Source organism: Magnolia sinica, chromosome 2 (genome assembly GCF_029962835.1).
Source record: "Magnolia sinica isolate HGM2019 chromosome 2, MsV1, whole genome shotgun sequence".
NCBI lineage: Eukaryota > Viridiplantae > Streptophyta > Magnoliopsida > Magnoliales > Magnoliaceae > Magnolia > Magnolia sinica.
In genome coordinates, this window is record NC_080574.1 from 25,311,309 (window position 1) to 25,327,723 (window position 16,415).

The window sequence follows — 16,415 nt, forward strand, 5'->3', positions numbered from 1 at the left end:
ATATCCCATAATTTAAAGGGGACCCATTAAATGCATGGTGTTAATGTTCGACACGCATCACGATGGAGCCCACATAGCTCAACCTCATGGCAAGCTTATATAAATGTGTGTGTGGAAAAGGTACTATGCGCTTGACCTCACAATAAGCTCCCGTGAGGTCGAGCTGTGTGGGCCCCACCGTGATGCGTGTTGACCATCAACACCGTGCATTTGATGGGTCCCCTCTAAATTATGGGATATCCCAAAAATCAGCTGTATATGGAACTCAGGTGAGCCATATCATTTAAAATCATATAAAGATATGCCTAAAACATATAAAAGCACTTGGTGGGGCTCACCTGAGTCTTGAATGCTGCTGAAACTTGGTCTGAACCCTCATCCAAGTGGGACACACATAATGGATGGTCTGGATTTGCAAACCACATCTCGGTGGGCCCAAAAAATGATTATGAATGTTTTAATGGTGCACGGCCCCTCCCCACTTCTATATGTGGTGTGGCCCACACAAGTCACAGATTGACTTGATTTTTGAGACCTCCCCCCATGATGGAATGGTGCATCTGATTGATAGGGTAGATGTTCGAAACGCATCACGGTGGGGCCCACACAGCTCGACCTCATGGGACGGTCCCATCGGCTGGAGTCGCATAGTACCTTTTCCCTATATATATATATATATATATATATATATATAAAGAATCGTCATCTCACTTTCCGTCCCGTAGTGTCGCAAGTAGTGGATGCAAAAAACATTTATTTTTATTATAGTGCTTTGGTGGATTTTAAGCCCCTTTCATTGTCATCTTGTCCCACTTGTCCTTTGTTTGTACAAGTGGGATTTATGGTTCAATGTCAAAAACGTTGATACGTTGGGCTCCATCGTTAGCGGTCCACGCACCCCAAAAGAAAAAGAAAAAGAAAAATAAAAATCCTAACCCTTCATTTGTGGTTGAATATTTAGCAGGGTAAGAGATAAAACTTCAATTAGAAATGATAGGCTGTTCTAATCCAAAGAGGGGGGTTTTTTGGTGATCTGATGGATCTAAGTGGGCATGTTGGTACCCAGAAAGAGGATCCTTACCCTTCAATCGGTGACAATATCAAGTTAAGAGGAAAAACAGTGGCACACATTCTACCCAAATAAAAGACTGAAGGTTGGATTGGATGGCTACAATCCCACAATCCCCATTCCGGTCCGTTTAATCCACGTTCCAGATCATTGAACCCTGGGTCCCACTTGTATAGATTTGAATACTACAGTACACCACATGTCATGGAATTTCTCTCTCTAGCTGACGTGGGTTGCATTTTCCATTATCATATGCGCACGTGAGGGAACTGTCCATTCTGGGGTCACACTATTTATATCTTCTCTGGCCTAAAAATCAGGCCATTTCATACCTCAACAGCCAGACCGTACAAAAACACGCGACTAAAACAAGTTATTTCTAGCCATCCATTTCTTCCGTACTGTGGTAGGCTGGAAATGGTTTTATTTCAAGGAGAAGATCCAAATAGTGTGGCCCGCCTGACCGAAAGCTCAGATCTTGAACACGCGTGCCATGCTGGCACGTGTGCGTGGTTTCCAATGGCAGGCTCCACGCGCGCAGGCTTGTCAAATCCTCACGCTCGTGTATAGTGGTTGTTCTCTCCAATCCTCCGTGTTTTTCGTGCGCGCTTTGGCCGATTACAGATAAAAAGTGATCAGAGAGTAAAATAAAGAGCACGTCGTGGAGCTATTTGATACTCTGGCAGTGTGTGATGACTGATACGCATGCACTTAGAAATTGTACGTGTGGAACACGTCAATCGACACGAAACCATCTAAATTGTGGGACCCACTCTAAATAGGACATCGTTGGAAAATTACATTTGTTTTTTACTATTGTAATATTGGATTCGTGGAATTTCCTGAATTCAGACGGGTTACATATTTTAATTTCAACCGTATACTAAATGTCCATCAATCAGCTTAATATATTACCAAATCAGTATAATTCTTAGTCTGTTTTAATCTATCTGAATGGGCCCATAATATCAACGGTTTAATTTGAGTTAGTTTCTATAGCGCATGTACAATTTCTTAATTCCTTGCAATGCTGTTGTAAAGTAGAACGTGCATTTGGTGGGGCTGAGAAAACACCTACTTTGTTTTTGGAAGATAAATTAAAATTTTACTAATTCAAAACGGCCAATGGGCCAAAAATTACAAAAAGCCAGGAACAGAAGGAGAAACTACGCCCTGGTCGAGAGAAAATTCCTACTTGGGGAGGATGTGATAGTGGGGCCTACCTCGATGTATTTTTGGTATATCCATGCCGTTCATCTGTTTTGAAAGCTCATTTTAGATTATCGGTCCAAAAAATGAATTAGATCCAAATATCATCTGGACCACACCACAATAAACAGTTTTGATTGAATGCCCACCATTAAAAACTTCCTATGGCCCACCGTAATGTTTATTTTACATCCAACCTGTTCATGAGGTCACACAGACCTGGATGAAGGAAAACACAAATATCATCTTGATCCAAAACTTTCGTCGCTCATCAAATATTAGATTGAATGGTGGGCATTCAATCACCACTGTTTCCTATGGTAGGGTCCAACTGAGGTTTGCATCGTCCATGCCCTAAAATGAGTTTACAAAACGTATGGACGGCATGGATATACAACATATACATCAAGGTGGGCCCTACGATCGTGGCCTCACCCACAATAACTTGAACCATCTTTCCGTTGAATCGGGACACTTGGACGATCGATCCGAAATGTGCATTCGGTGCAAGCACACATTCCATGGGCTATCAAGTAATAAGCACACGGATTAGACAATTCTAAGCATCCGATTAATGACCTATAAATGGACGGCTGTGATCATTTATATAAAAAAAAGTAGGTCCAATCAATAACTTAAACCATCTTTCCGTTGGGATTCATTATGGATCGCTTATGCTTTCACAGTATCATTTATATCAGACCATCCTAACCACTCCTTCCATGGCTTGAAAATCGGATGGATATAAATCAAAGGCTAACATACAGATGGATCGGATAATCCAATTGATGCAATCTTTTGTTGGTAACCATGAAATGGGCCATGCACTTAATTGAACTGTCCAGATCAATCGATTGGACTGTCCAAGTTCCCCAATGTAACTAAGATTACTATAAGTTGACTTATGGTGCCCAAAGAGAACCTGATCATCATAAAATGAAAATGGTTGACATCATAACAATTTCATGTCCACATACTCAGAAATTAAAATTCAAAATCATGACTTTTTAATTTTTTAATATTTTAAAATATACATATATGTGTGGCCTCCTACCATTCACCCACTTCTAATGCAAATCCACTTTTGACCAATGAATATTTGACCAAAACCCAAAAACCCCAGTCAACCCTTTTAATATTATTGAAACTGTGTGATAATCGCCCCGAGCATATGTACGTCATCCTCGGGTCCATTGTTTGTACGAGTTGGGGCTGACTTTATGTTCATCCGGACCGTAGGTTTTCTGGATGGGACTGTAAAGATTGGATGGCTAGGATCATCCAGTCTGGGAAATTTTGGGGGCATGGTCGATCTTCATTGGGGGGCAGCAGATGGACCGTTTGGATTACTGAACCATGGGCCCCACTATCAGAAACTAAAAATTTTAAATGCTACCCATGTCCTTGGTTTGAGGATCATATAAAATTCAACATACAAGGGGCTGACTTTCCCATAATTCAAACTATATAAACACAGATAAGCTCCCCTCCTTCAACACATTTCCAATTCTCAAACACTTAACCAAGAAGATCTGACCCACTTGCCGGATTCTGATGAGATGAGGCCCACTGAAGAAGGGAGATCCAACGGTGGAGGCGCGACGAAGTACGTGGGAGTACGTCGTCGGAAATGGGGTCGATGGGTGTCAGAAATCCGGCTCCCAGGCTCTCAAACACGCCTATGGCTAGGATCTTACTCAACACCAGAGGCTGCGGCGGTGGCCCACGACACCGCCATGTTCTACCTTCGTGGCCCATCATCCACCAGGAAGTTCAATTTCCCTATGTGCGTCCCAAGATTCCTCCAAGCTAACATGTCGCCGCAGTTAATACAAAGAGCAGCCTCAGATGCTGGCATGGCTATTGATGCCAAGCTGGCTGCTCCATCGCCTATCGACGATGCAGAGCTGTCGATGAATAGCGTGTTTCGAGGACTAGAGAATTTGATATGGGATGATGAAGATGATGATGCAGTGATTCATGTAGGGAGTGAATTCAGAGAAGGAGAAGACTTGAATATCTCCATTGATGATATGGAAATATGTTTGTAGTAGTTTGAAATTGAATTATGTAAAAGTAGCGTTTGGATGGATTGTTTGAATTGCAATACTCACTCAGCAAATAGGGAGTGGGCCAGGGTAAGATGGCTGAATTGAATTCCTTAGAGCATGTGATTGGAAGTGGATTGATGAGCATGTTCCAGAGTTTGGTTTTACGAGTCTTGTGTGATTCATCTGAGTTGACTCGGACTTTGATAACCCAACTCATCCCTGACTCAGGTGAGTCAGGCATGAGTTGGGTCTATTCACCTACGACTCGATTTGAGACTGAACGAGTCAATCTGAGTTTCTGAGTCATTCAACCATGTTTCAGAGAGATATAACCCATATATGGGCCACCTTATTTTAGGGCCGTCAATGTGGCAGGCCTGGAATTGGGGTTGGCCCAGATTATAAAATGTTCTGTTTGGGCCCGTCGGCCCATTCCTATTGAAGATTTGATTTTTGCTTGGGGTGGACCAGGTCATTGATGGTACTGCAGACGGTGTGAGCTCTTACAGTCCAAAGGGCTGTTACTTGGAAGACTTTAATGGGCTGTTGGAACTTCAGTAGAATTGGGTGCTACTTAGAATGAGTTTGAACGCAAGCATACCAACGGCTGGATTTTAGTTAGGATTGTGAACCACTCATGGGTGGAATGGGCTTGAAGCTTCAGTCGTAAATTTTTGATGTAGAGCAGGTCGCGGACAGTCTCAGAGTCAAGATGAATCAAAAAAGGCCCGGTCAATGATAGAGGTGATCTAGACCGTCAAATCTTAGATCGGGCATATCTCGCAATCCGGAATGAGTCATCGGGTGTAAAATATATGATTTTGGGGTAGAATGAGTTACTTTAGCCACCCAACCCCACTATGCCATTGCTAAAGCTGGATTTGTGAAATACCATCCGATGGTCATTTCCCTATTTTAATTCTATTTTTACAATAAATAGGAAGTTTTAGTTTGATTATAACTTTTCATCCGTTATGCTCTAGGAGTTGCGCTCAATGTGAAAAGAGCTTAAAATAATTAGGAGACCAGCTTGGTGAAGCCAAACAGGACTGTTTTTGGCCAAATAGGACACTTACTATTTTTGGCCAAAAACCCTGCGCACTAGTAAACACTTACTATTTTTGGCCGTTGCGCACCAGTAGATATCATAACTATCTATAAATAATAAGTTTAAAAGTAAGTTGTGATTACTAGGAGTTTTAGTTGTAGTTTGCTTTTGACTAGGAGAACCCCTGTTTAAAGGGTCGTGAACTTGTTTATTTCAATTATCAATTAATTTCAAATTTTATAGAATTTATTTTCTATTTTGCTTACATTTTTTATCGTGGAATCAAAATGTCTTTGTGTGAAGAGTCTGGCGAAGTTCCGTGGATTCGGAACAATTATCCGAAGATGGTGCTCGACCTCACATCTTTCCCTGCGTCAATTTTCGGTGACGGTGAGTTTGATGAATGGTTGGTACTTTTAAACACATGGCACGTGTGAAGACGCAGGACCGACTGCTGTACAACACATGTTTCAGGCAGCACCTCCAACACCCAAGCTTGTGGGGGCCCACCGTGTTCTATGTGTAATATCCACTCCGTCCATCAGGTGAAAATTTTAGGCGTACATAGAATCTGGGTGTGTCTCATACACGGGAAAAACACCCCTCACTAACTACTTGGGCTGAAAGTTGGGCGGGTTCAACTCGACGGACCGACATTGGGTTGGGCTCAGGCAGGATGTATCGGGTTCAGTCTTGAGCTTGGGTCATACAAACACCCACCCAATAAAACTTGGGTCAGGCTTGAGTTGAGGTTTTGGGTTGCCCGACTCAACCCGAATCCAATCTTTATAGATGTTACTTATAAATTATAATTGAGTGCTGTGCCGAAGGCACTGGAAATTCTAGTGCTGTTGGATCTCATTGGTCCACATCATTTCTGAGACTCAAGCTAACAAGATACGCCGGATTTCTCTTCCAAATGGATTGCGTCATACACAACACTGACTTGTCTTATATTTTAGCTTCTTTGTTGAGAAAAAAATGAAATTCTTTACTATAAATAACTATATATATAATTAATAAAATCATAGGTATAACAAATAAGACATATTTTGAATCTAATAAACTAATGTAATAATGAAAATATTAGCTTGCATCCACCGACCAACCGGACCGAGCCTGCTTGGGTTAGGCTTGGGTTGAGAATTCCAAACCCGAGTTTGGGTTAGGTTGGATTAGGGTTGAGATGTTGGAACATTGTGTTGGGCTAGGGTTGAGCACCAACTAGACCCGACCCGACCCGACCCAACCCAACCCAACCGACTTTCAGTCCTGCTAACTAGGGCTTTTGAGGAAGATAGAAATTAAAAAAAAAAAATAGCAAAAAAACGGCCTACTTTACAGAGAATTTATATTCTGATACTTTAAAAAAATAAATAAATTCCACATAAGCCCCCTCATTAATCCTAGTAAATATAATTACATAGCTCGGGTGGGCCTTGCGGACAAGTTTGGCTGCTACTGTGGGCCCTACCTTGATGCTTATACAAAATCTAACCATGACAACCGAATGTGTCACAACATATTGAGGCCAGCATCCAAAACTCACCTTATCCTTATTAAGGTGGATCACACATTTGGGAATAGTTTACAATACAATGCTCACCGTCAAATTATTTCCCTTATAAATGCCCAATTGAATAACATAGGGGCTTGATTTTTGGACCGTGGCTTAAATTTTAGTATGACATCTAGTGGTTGGAATAGATTTCATATAATTATCATGGTATACCCTGTACTAATCAGGTGTGGATCCTCTCCCAACTGTTTCGTTCCTCTCTTGTGTGGCATACTCAATCCCATGAATCACATGTCAATCTTAAGTTTTAGATTTGGGACTAATATAGGATTTTGAATCTCATGTGTATATCTAAGTGGACCCTATAAAAAATCAAGAGTGGTGAAATTTCATTTTTTAATGTGTCAACCAAAATACTTGTTTTTGGGCACATGGTTGGCTATGGTACCTTGTCTTGATTTTTTATTTTTATTTTTGAGGCCCACCATGATGTATATGTCAAATATACTATATTCATTAGATGTGTAATCCCATATAAGTAAATCAGGCTAACCTATGATTCATACAGACTACACCAATGAAAATGGTTGGGAGGGAGAAATCCAATCTTGATTTTTAGAGAATGAAAGGTGATAATTATATAAGATCCAATCTAACCATTGGAAGCTATACCGAAATTTATAAATGGGGTTACAAAATAAGTCCCATTCGTGATTCTAAGGGAAATAATTTGAAAGGTGAGTGTTGCCCTTTACACTATTTCCCATTGCATGGTCCATTGGTATTTGAGATAGAGCTGAGTTTTGGGCCTGAGCCTATCAGGGGGATAGGCTTGATGGATGGGTTGGATTTCACATAAACATTAAGGCACGGCCCACCTGAGCCGACAACCCAAGTCACGGTTAAGAAATCTAACAACTACTGTAATGATAATTACTGGGGTGATTTATTGAAAAGTGAAAACCTTTTTGAAGAAGGCACCGGAATGTAAATTGTATCATAGGTGGTTGTAGCTCAACAGGAACCACGGCGTTCGTAGCAGAGCGGGTGGCAAACGAAGAAACGGTGAAGAAAATAAGCAATGGTTGTCTTTCAACAACAGAAAGGGCCACGTATTTTCTTTACAGATCTTCAAATCTTGTGATTTTTTTGTGCATGGTCCATCCATTGTGAGGCCAATCATACCAACGGCTTGGATCATTGGAATATGGGCCCCACTTGAAAAAACTCAATGCCCGATCATTCCTTACAGCTCCTTGCTGGTAGCGTTGGATCATCCATTCGAGGAGAAATGTTCCAGTAGTCTCGGTGTATGGAAATATTTCCACGCGCCTAGTTGTATTTTGATCCGTTCATCCACATCAATATGGCGACCCCTCCGTTAGATCTAATCCACTCTTCATATGCTTTGTTGAAAAGGAAATAAAGTATACCTATGGGATAATCAAGACCGTTAATTCGATGGTATGAAAAAATAGATGGACAAGATTGTTAGTAAAAGACAGGTCCCGTCAAGAATGTTTAACACCATCCGATTGCTTTAATTTTCGACAATTAGTGAAATAAGAGTCTCTTGAACCTAATGGACAGTCCAGATTTCCAGATAGGCGAACCAACTGAGTCCAAAATGCAACTAGGTGCATAGGAAAGTTTCCATACACCGCGCCGAGGCCTTGCACGGTATATGCGGGTTTTCATCTATGATAAGTGGGCCCATGCTTCCGTAAATCACCCCCGTTGATGAACCAAGACCAATAAAATTTCATCTGGGCTATCTTCGCCTTTCGATTTCCGACCCACAAATGGATGGTTAAAAAGAGAAATAGATGAACGGTCCAAATTTAACTAAAAATAAAAGTGCTAATACTGGTGGCTAGGATCTTCCAATCTGAGAGGATTTTTTTTTGGGGGGGGATTCTCCATCCACGGTGGGAATTAACAGAACAATGATCTGGATTAAAGAATCATGGGCCCACTTTTCAGCATCTAAGTTTTTCTCCCGTGACACGTGGCTGCATCTTCAAATAGTCTACACAGCTTTTCAGTTTTCGACATGATCCCAACCCTCAAAAGTTTTCATTGATGGGAAAATCTTGATATTTTGATCTACGTCCTACAAAAGAGACGCTTAAGAAGAAAAATACTAGAATGGTCCACATTCAACTGAAAAAAACAGGTGCTAATATTGGTGGCTGGGATCTTCCAATCTGGGAGATTTTTGGGGCATTCTCCATCCACGGTGGGAATTGACAGACAGATGGTATGGATTAAAGAAACATGGGCCTCGATTTTCAGAATTGAAAACCATGTATACAGCGGAAAGAGACAAAACGAAGATCCGCATACGTGTGGACAAACGTCCGCCGCGTACCGTTGGCGAATCTACCGTTGTTACTCTCTCTCTCTCTCTCTCTCTCTTCTACCTTCTAAGAGGAGCTGAGCTGGGTCAGCCATCTAAACCTGTCCAATCCTATAATCTCTCGGCCCTTCGCATTTCTAGCCTTCACAAGATCCGAAAATCTCTCTCTCTCCTTCTTTCTCATTCAACGGAAATGACAGAGCTTTTACCGTTTTGTCGCCTATCCATTTGGGCATTTTCTTTTCTATTTTTCTCTTTCACTCTTTTTTCCTTTTTTTCGCATCCTTTGATTTTCAACAAAATAGCAGAAGTGGCATTTGATGTCTTTAACCGATTGAGTATACAAGAAAAAAAGAAAAATAAAAATAAAATATCAAAGGTCCAAAAACCCATTGAAATCCTCGGCCAGAACTCTTATTTGATTCTGTTCCTGCGATTAACGCTGGATTTCTGGTCTGGGTTTCAAGGGGTTTTGGGGGCATCGCTCTCCATCTCATTAGGTGGTGTGGTGTTTCCTTTGGTAGATTCAGATTTCCAATTTGGGTTCTTGATTTTGCCTTCGATTGGGTGGTTTCCTATCGAATTCTTGTGATTTGAGGTGTGGGTTTTTGCAACCTCAGGATTTTGTGATCTGGGTTGTTTCGAATTCCAGGTTTTTGGTAGGAATGCCGGCCAACGGCGGGCTTCATGCATCAAAGGCCGCTGTCCATAGGTTCAGCGAATCTTGACAATTCAGTCGCCTCTCAAATTTGGACTGTGAGGGATTATGGGCTGCATTTGTTCGAAAAGTGCTACAGAAGATAATGTTGATAATCAGAGAGAGAAAGTATCACTAAGTAGGTTGTCGAAGCGGTTTCTCACACCGTCAAGGAGAGAGGAAGTAGCAGTAGAGGCCAATTATGGTGGTAATGGGAATGACGTGGTGGAGACGGTGATCACGAAGCCGAAAGAGATTGTGGTTCCTACCCAGCAATCACTCGACAAGGAAGCGAATAAAGCAGTCGTTGAGCTCCCGAAGAAGATCTCCCATCAAAGAGGTGCATCTGTGGATATAGGGACAAACAGAGAACCTCATTTGCATATTTCAAATGTACCTAATGGTATCGAAGGGGAACAGGTCGCTGCAGGGTGGCCTTCTTGGCTTGCTTCTGTGGCGGGAGAAGCGATAGATGGGTGGCTGCCACGCAAGGCGGAGTCATTCGAGAAATTAGACAAAGTCAGTTTCAATCTTCTTCTTCTTTTTCTTTCTTTCTTTTGGTAATCCTCATTAGCGTTGTGTTTCAAAATATCTATCTAGTCTGCATTGTGGGTTTTCTGTCTGTTGACGATTTCATGCTTCATTCCATGATTGCCTGCTAAAAGTAAACTAAATGCTTATGATTTTCTTCTTTTCTCAAATGAAATTGTTGGAAATCAGTTGTTTTTGTTACTTGACATTCTAGCCTCATAAACTTTTTATCTAGTAAGTCTTATTCAGTACACCCTTTTCTTTCACAAAGGGCATTAGTTCATGAGAAATGCATTTGTATTTTTTTTTTTTTAAATAAGCATGAGAAATGCTATTATGCAGCTCATATCATGGAAATTCCACAGCTCCCTTTTCATGCTACATGTAGCAGACATTTATTATGATTAGGAATGATTTGGTGGGCCACCACATGCATGGGCCATAACCCAAAGGCAAGGGGATTGAACCATGGTTGCAATGCAGTCAGTAATCTTCGAAAGGACCAGTTAGAGCGCTGGTCCACTTTCAACCAGCAAAACTCAAAACTGGATGCTCAGAGTTGTCCAATCCAAATGGTGGCCCACCAGATCAACAATCCTAATCATAACATATGTTTGCCAGTGGTCAATGTTCGATATTGATGTGCATCTACTTCTTTGTGACTGGACAGAAATCATTGGCTTGGCCAGCTATTTCTCTTGGTGACGGTTAATACTATTCATTTCGGGTCTATTCAGTCCATGCACATTCTTTTGGGTTCCTTCTCCAGTTTTGTATTTATATTTAGACAATGTGCTGTTTGTGCAGATTGGACAAGGAACCTACAGCAATGTATTCAAGGCCCGTGATCTTGAAACTGGCAAGATCGTCGCACTGAAGAAAGTGCGGTTTGTTAATACAGATCCAGAAAGCGTCCGATTCATGGCAAGGGAGATTCATATCCTGCGCAGACTGGATCACCCAAATGTTATGAAGCTTGAGGGTTTGGTTACATCGCGGATGTCATCTACCTTGTACCTTGCTCTTGAGTATATGGAGCATGATCTTGCTGGACTTGCGGCAGCGCCCGATGTCAAGTTTACCGAACCGCAGGTTTGTCTGCTGTGATGAATACTTCTGAAAAGGGCACATTTTACTTCTCTTCCATGAGAATGCAATCCATTTTAGTTTGATTCTGCTGCATTTGATTTGTTCTCATTTAGAATCTACCCATTTCGGCATTTCAGATCAAGTGCTATATGCAGCAGTTACTTCGTGGACTTGAGCACTGCCATAGTCGCGGGGTTCTTCATCGAGATATCAAAGGATCCAATCTTCTGATTGACAACAATGGCAATCTCCAGATTACGGATTTTGGCCTCGCCACATTTTTCAAACCCAATCAGGAACAGCCACTGACAAGCCGTGTCGTGACGCTATGGTATCGGCCTCCTGAGCTTCTGTTGGGGGCAACTGAGTATGGGGTTGCAGTCGATCTGTGGAGTACGGGTTGCATCCTCGCCGAATTGCTCACTGGGAAGCCTATAATGCCAGGACGGACAGAGGTATCTCGTCCTGCCTATCAGATATGCATCATATGCATGTTGGTTTCTATCGTCGTTGACTGTCTGGGATCTTCGTGCCTTTCCTAACCTTTCCTAGTCATTTACATGGCATGGACTTGGTTCTGGATTCTGATAATTGATGTTATTTGCATTGGTCTCCTTATCTGATCTGTAGGTGGAGCAAATGCACAAGATCTTCAAACTTTGTGGTTCACCATCTGAAGACTACTGGAGGAAATCAAAATTGGCACATGCAACCATCTTCAAACCTCAACACCCATACAAGCGCTGTGTTTCCGAGACGTTCAAGGACTTCCCGTCCTCAGCTTTAGACCTTTTGGATGTTCTTCTTGCAATAGAACCTGAGGATCGGGGATCAGCGTCTTCTGCCCTTAAGAGCAAGGTAGTTTATGTGGCTCAAGCACTTCTCCCCATGTAATTTTGGGGAACTTCTAATAACATATTTCTTGTGCTATGACCTTAAGAATTTGGACAAAGAACGGTGTAGATGTCATAACCAACTCACCTATCGAGGTGGAGACAGTGGTCTTGGTTCTTTTCTTTTTTCTTTCTTTTTTCCCTCTTCTTCTTTTGGTGATTGTGGATTGTTTTCCTAGCTTAATTCTTGAGTTTTGCTTTCAGTTCTTCACAACAAATCCCCTTCCATGTGATCCTTCAAGTCTGCCTAAATACCCGCCAAGCAAGGAGTATGATGCTAAACTTCGGGATGAGGAAGCTAGAAGGTACACTATCATACATCTTTTCACTTCACATTCATTCTTGTCGCTTTGTGAAATGATTTCCTTGTTTGAGGAAGGTAAAAGGAGCAGTAGGGTTCATGAACAACTTCATAGAATTCCAGACCTTTCTAGCATGGCCATCTTGCACAGTAGACCGGGTTGGTAATGGATTGGCAAATACGCTGTTTTCCGTTGAATGATAGAAGTTCTGTTTTATTCGAAAATGATATATATATATATATATATATATATATAAATCATTGTGGCTTTTCCTTTGGTATTTGAATCTTATTTGTGATCGGTGAATGTTGAACCATGGACCCCCTTGGAATTCATTTCAAAGCGATTATGGAAAACCACACTTTCTTCTTCTTTATTTTTTTGTGATGAGTTATATCTTCTGCTTTTGTATTTGGTCTCAGGCAAAAGAAAGCATCCGTAAAGGGGCATGGAGCTGAATCCATAAGAAGAGGGTCGAGGGAATCCAAAGGAATGCCAGCACCAGATGCCAATGACGATCTACAGGTATTCCATCTCTAACAATGCTATCAGATGGTTATTCCATGTCTTCAAAGTACATGATTTAATCCAGAAAGCATCTAAAGTAATGAAACCCAAGGCTACAAATTTTTCTGAGTATGCTATGATTAGCCCAACAAGAGATTTTATTTATTATTATTATTTTTTTAATATATAAATTGCAACATGAAAAAAAAAAAAAACAAAAAACAAAAAACAAAAAACAAAAAAAAAACATCTACTAATTTTTCTAGTTTGATTCTGCAGATTGATGAGAATTTGTTGAAAACCAACTAAAAATAGAAAGAATCATAGATTGAATGCTAGGAATCCGTATTTCTTGAATATATCGAATGTGGGTTGGGTCAGTTTTTTTTTAGTGATTTGGGGTCAGGTTTTGGAGAATTAAGAAGGGAAGAATGGATTCATGTCTTTTGGTATTATGGAGGACTGTTGAAATTACTAAAATCTCAAAAGAAAGGAAAAAAAGAAGAAGAAGAGAGTGAGAGTTGAAACATTGACTTCTAGTTTGACTTGGCTGATTATTTCAAATACCGTTGAAATTTTGGTCCATGGTCGAGCTAAACCTACTAAATCGGCTGAGTAGCAAGTCTGTCTACTGGGTCCTTACTCTTGCTCCGGTGGTAGACTCTCAGGAGTTTCAACACCAGGTCAAGGGTTCGAGTACCCATAGGTGGTGAAATCCCACTACGGTGTGAGTGTATGGGGGTGTGTGTGCATGTTTTTGAAAAAAAAAGTCTGTCTACCGAGTTTTTAAACACTGATCTAATCTGATGGGCTGATTTCCTTGTCATTTAATACTCAATTCCCTTTCCACAGATGATGCAGAAGCAAGCCATTCCAAAAATCACCAGCGAAAAATACAATCCTGAAGAGGATAGCAGATCCGGGTTCCACAGCAGTTCTCACAGAGGAACTGCTCAGGCATTCGGTTCTTCAAGGGGTATGAATGGCCCGAAATTGAATACACAGATATCTCACATGCCTCAGGCAGGCGCTGACTTGTCGGCAAGAAGCAATGATTACAGTCAGAGGGGTATGCAGCCGCAATGGCAGGATCACAGAACAAGTAACAGGTACAATCAGCTGGATGTTGCTGAGCCCTCCGAAGGGAGTCACCATTTTCTGGACAGGCCATCCTCATCACATAGGAAGGGAGAAAGGATGGTCGGGCAAGATTCTGCAATGGTACGTGATTGTAGAAATAGTTCCTATCATCAATTTGAACTATGAAGTTAAAGAACATATAGGTCAAATATGTGAAAAGAGGGAGTTTAAAAATCCTAAATTGTTAAAGAAAAGAAGATCATGGTGGGCCAGTGGCGGTACAGAGAAATGTGACCAGGATTGAATATTTTGCAAAAAAAAAAAGAAAAAAGGATAGGAATGTGGGCACTCATATGGTTTCCAACATGAGGACATAAAAAGAGAGGTATTAATGGTTCCTGATGCTTGCAGTCCATGCAAGTGAGATCCATGGTTCTGTGGCTGTAAGCCAGACTGTTCTCATGATGAGCACCACGGTAGAGCGGGGATAACAAAAAATAAATAAATAATTCCTGATTGATCAATCCTAGCCATCCGAAATTTGGTCTATTCTTTTGTCCGGGGCCGGCCATTCTTCATTTGTATTTTGCTAACAATTTAAATGTAGTCCACTGATTAAAGGGTTGGCATCTTCTAATCTGGAGATTCTTTAAGCAATCCCCAATTCGTGGTGGGATCCACCGATCTGCGGTATGGATCACAGAACCATATGCCCTACTTTTATGGAGTAGTTTGTCAGCTCATTATTCATGTGTTGATGCATCAGGGCCTGATAGTTACCTGTGAAAGAAACTACGTGGGCACTAAGCAGATACTAAATCACACTTCAAAATGAATTTGATACCGAATACCAATGATCTTCTCATCCAGCTATATATCCCAAATACCTATCTATATTGGGTTCTGCAAAACTAGATTATTATTTTTTTTAATACCTAGAACTGACTTCTCTTCCTGACTTTTCACTAGATCTTTGTACTAAAACTGCTTGCTTGTTCTTTGGAATCAAGGGTTATGGAGCTAAGAAGAACAGAATCCACTACTCTGGACCGTTGCTGCCTCCGGGGGGTAGCATCGAGGATATGCTCAAAGAGCATGAGAGGCAAATCCAACAGGCTGTGCGAAAAGCGCGTCTTGAGAAAGCCAAGACCAAGAAGAATTTCGACTAGAAAGTACATCTGGAAGTGTTTAAAGTCCAATCCATAAGAAATGGCAGCTCAGATATTTAAGAAAGTAGCACTTCACAGTGTTCAAGTGCTCCGACGGTGGTGGGTTTATACTCTCTTTGGAAGGGGAAAATAGTGCAAATGCCACGGGATGCATATTACATGCTTGAGTTCTTTCAAAGCGAAGGAACTTTTGTACTATGGAGCTTCCTTGAGATGTGAAATATCTTTCAATGGTGGGATTTGGTATTGGAATATGTATGGAGCTTTTAACAGTCCAGAAGCTTGTGTGGTTTGGAAATCGTCTATTTATCTATATACTTCTATTGCATTTTAGCTGATGACTAAAAACAGTATGTGACGATTGTCCGGTGGGTGGCTCCCAGTTGGGTTCTTTGGATTTAAATTTTTTTTTTTTGCAAGGGATAGAAGGCATGAGAGACCCTGTTTGGCTTTTGTTGGGTAGTGTCTTTAGGTTGCAGCGATTTGTTTGGGGAAAGTGAAGAGGGAATGATCATGTGTACCACACATTTTGTAAGGCAAAACCATCTTCCAAACTGGAACACGTTTATTTAGTTCAAAGTAATATGCTTTCCAATGCTTCCATCGGCAGTGGCTGCATCTTTTGAGGTTTGCTTGAATACAACCCAAATGTATTGCAAAACGATGCATCAAGACTAACTGCTTGGTTTTGGTTTTTTTTTTTTTTTCCCCGACTCAAAACAGTTTATTTGATGGGGAGCCAAAAGGGTTTATTTGATAGGGTTCCCCTTGGATGTGGGATGCTAGAAAACACTCCTGGGTTGAATATTTCAACCCTTTGATTATACAAAGATTATGGTGACCACTCCTACTCATAACAAAAGAGCCAGATTATCAATGGGTTAAAATAATC

At 41.1% G+C, this 16,415-nt stretch overlaps 2 protein-coding genes across 2 annotated transcripts; both read left to right on the forward strand.

The window, feature by feature from the left end:
* Positions 1 to 3,745: 3,745 nt before the first annotated feature.
* Positions 3,746 to 4,367, forward strand: LOC131227754 (ethylene-responsive transcription factor ERF020-like). The gene has a single exon (XM_058223561.1). The coding sequence runs from the start codon at positions 3,838 to 3,840 to the stop codon at positions 4,327 to 4,329; it is 492 nt and encodes a 163-aa protein (XP_058079544.1). The 5' UTR covers positions 3,746 to 3,837; the 3' UTR covers positions 4,330 to 4,367.
* Positions 4,368 to 9,042: 4,675 nt separating this feature from the next.
* LOC131236724 (probable serine/threonine-protein kinase At1g09600) lies at positions 9,043 to 16,124 on the forward strand. The gene is made up of 8 exons (XM_058234109.1): positions 9,043 to 10,471; positions 11,291 to 11,575; positions 11,710 to 12,027; positions 12,203 to 12,430; positions 12,670 to 12,770; positions 13,190 to 13,292; positions 14,127 to 14,495; positions 15,365 to 16,124. Exons 1-8 carry the CDS (start codon positions 10,022 to 10,024, stop codon positions 15,521 to 15,523), a joined length of 2,013 nt encoding a protein of 670 aa, XP_058090092.1. The 5' UTR covers positions 9,043 to 10,021; the 3' UTR covers positions 15,524 to 16,124.
* Positions 16,125 to 16,415: the final 291 nt, after the last annotated feature.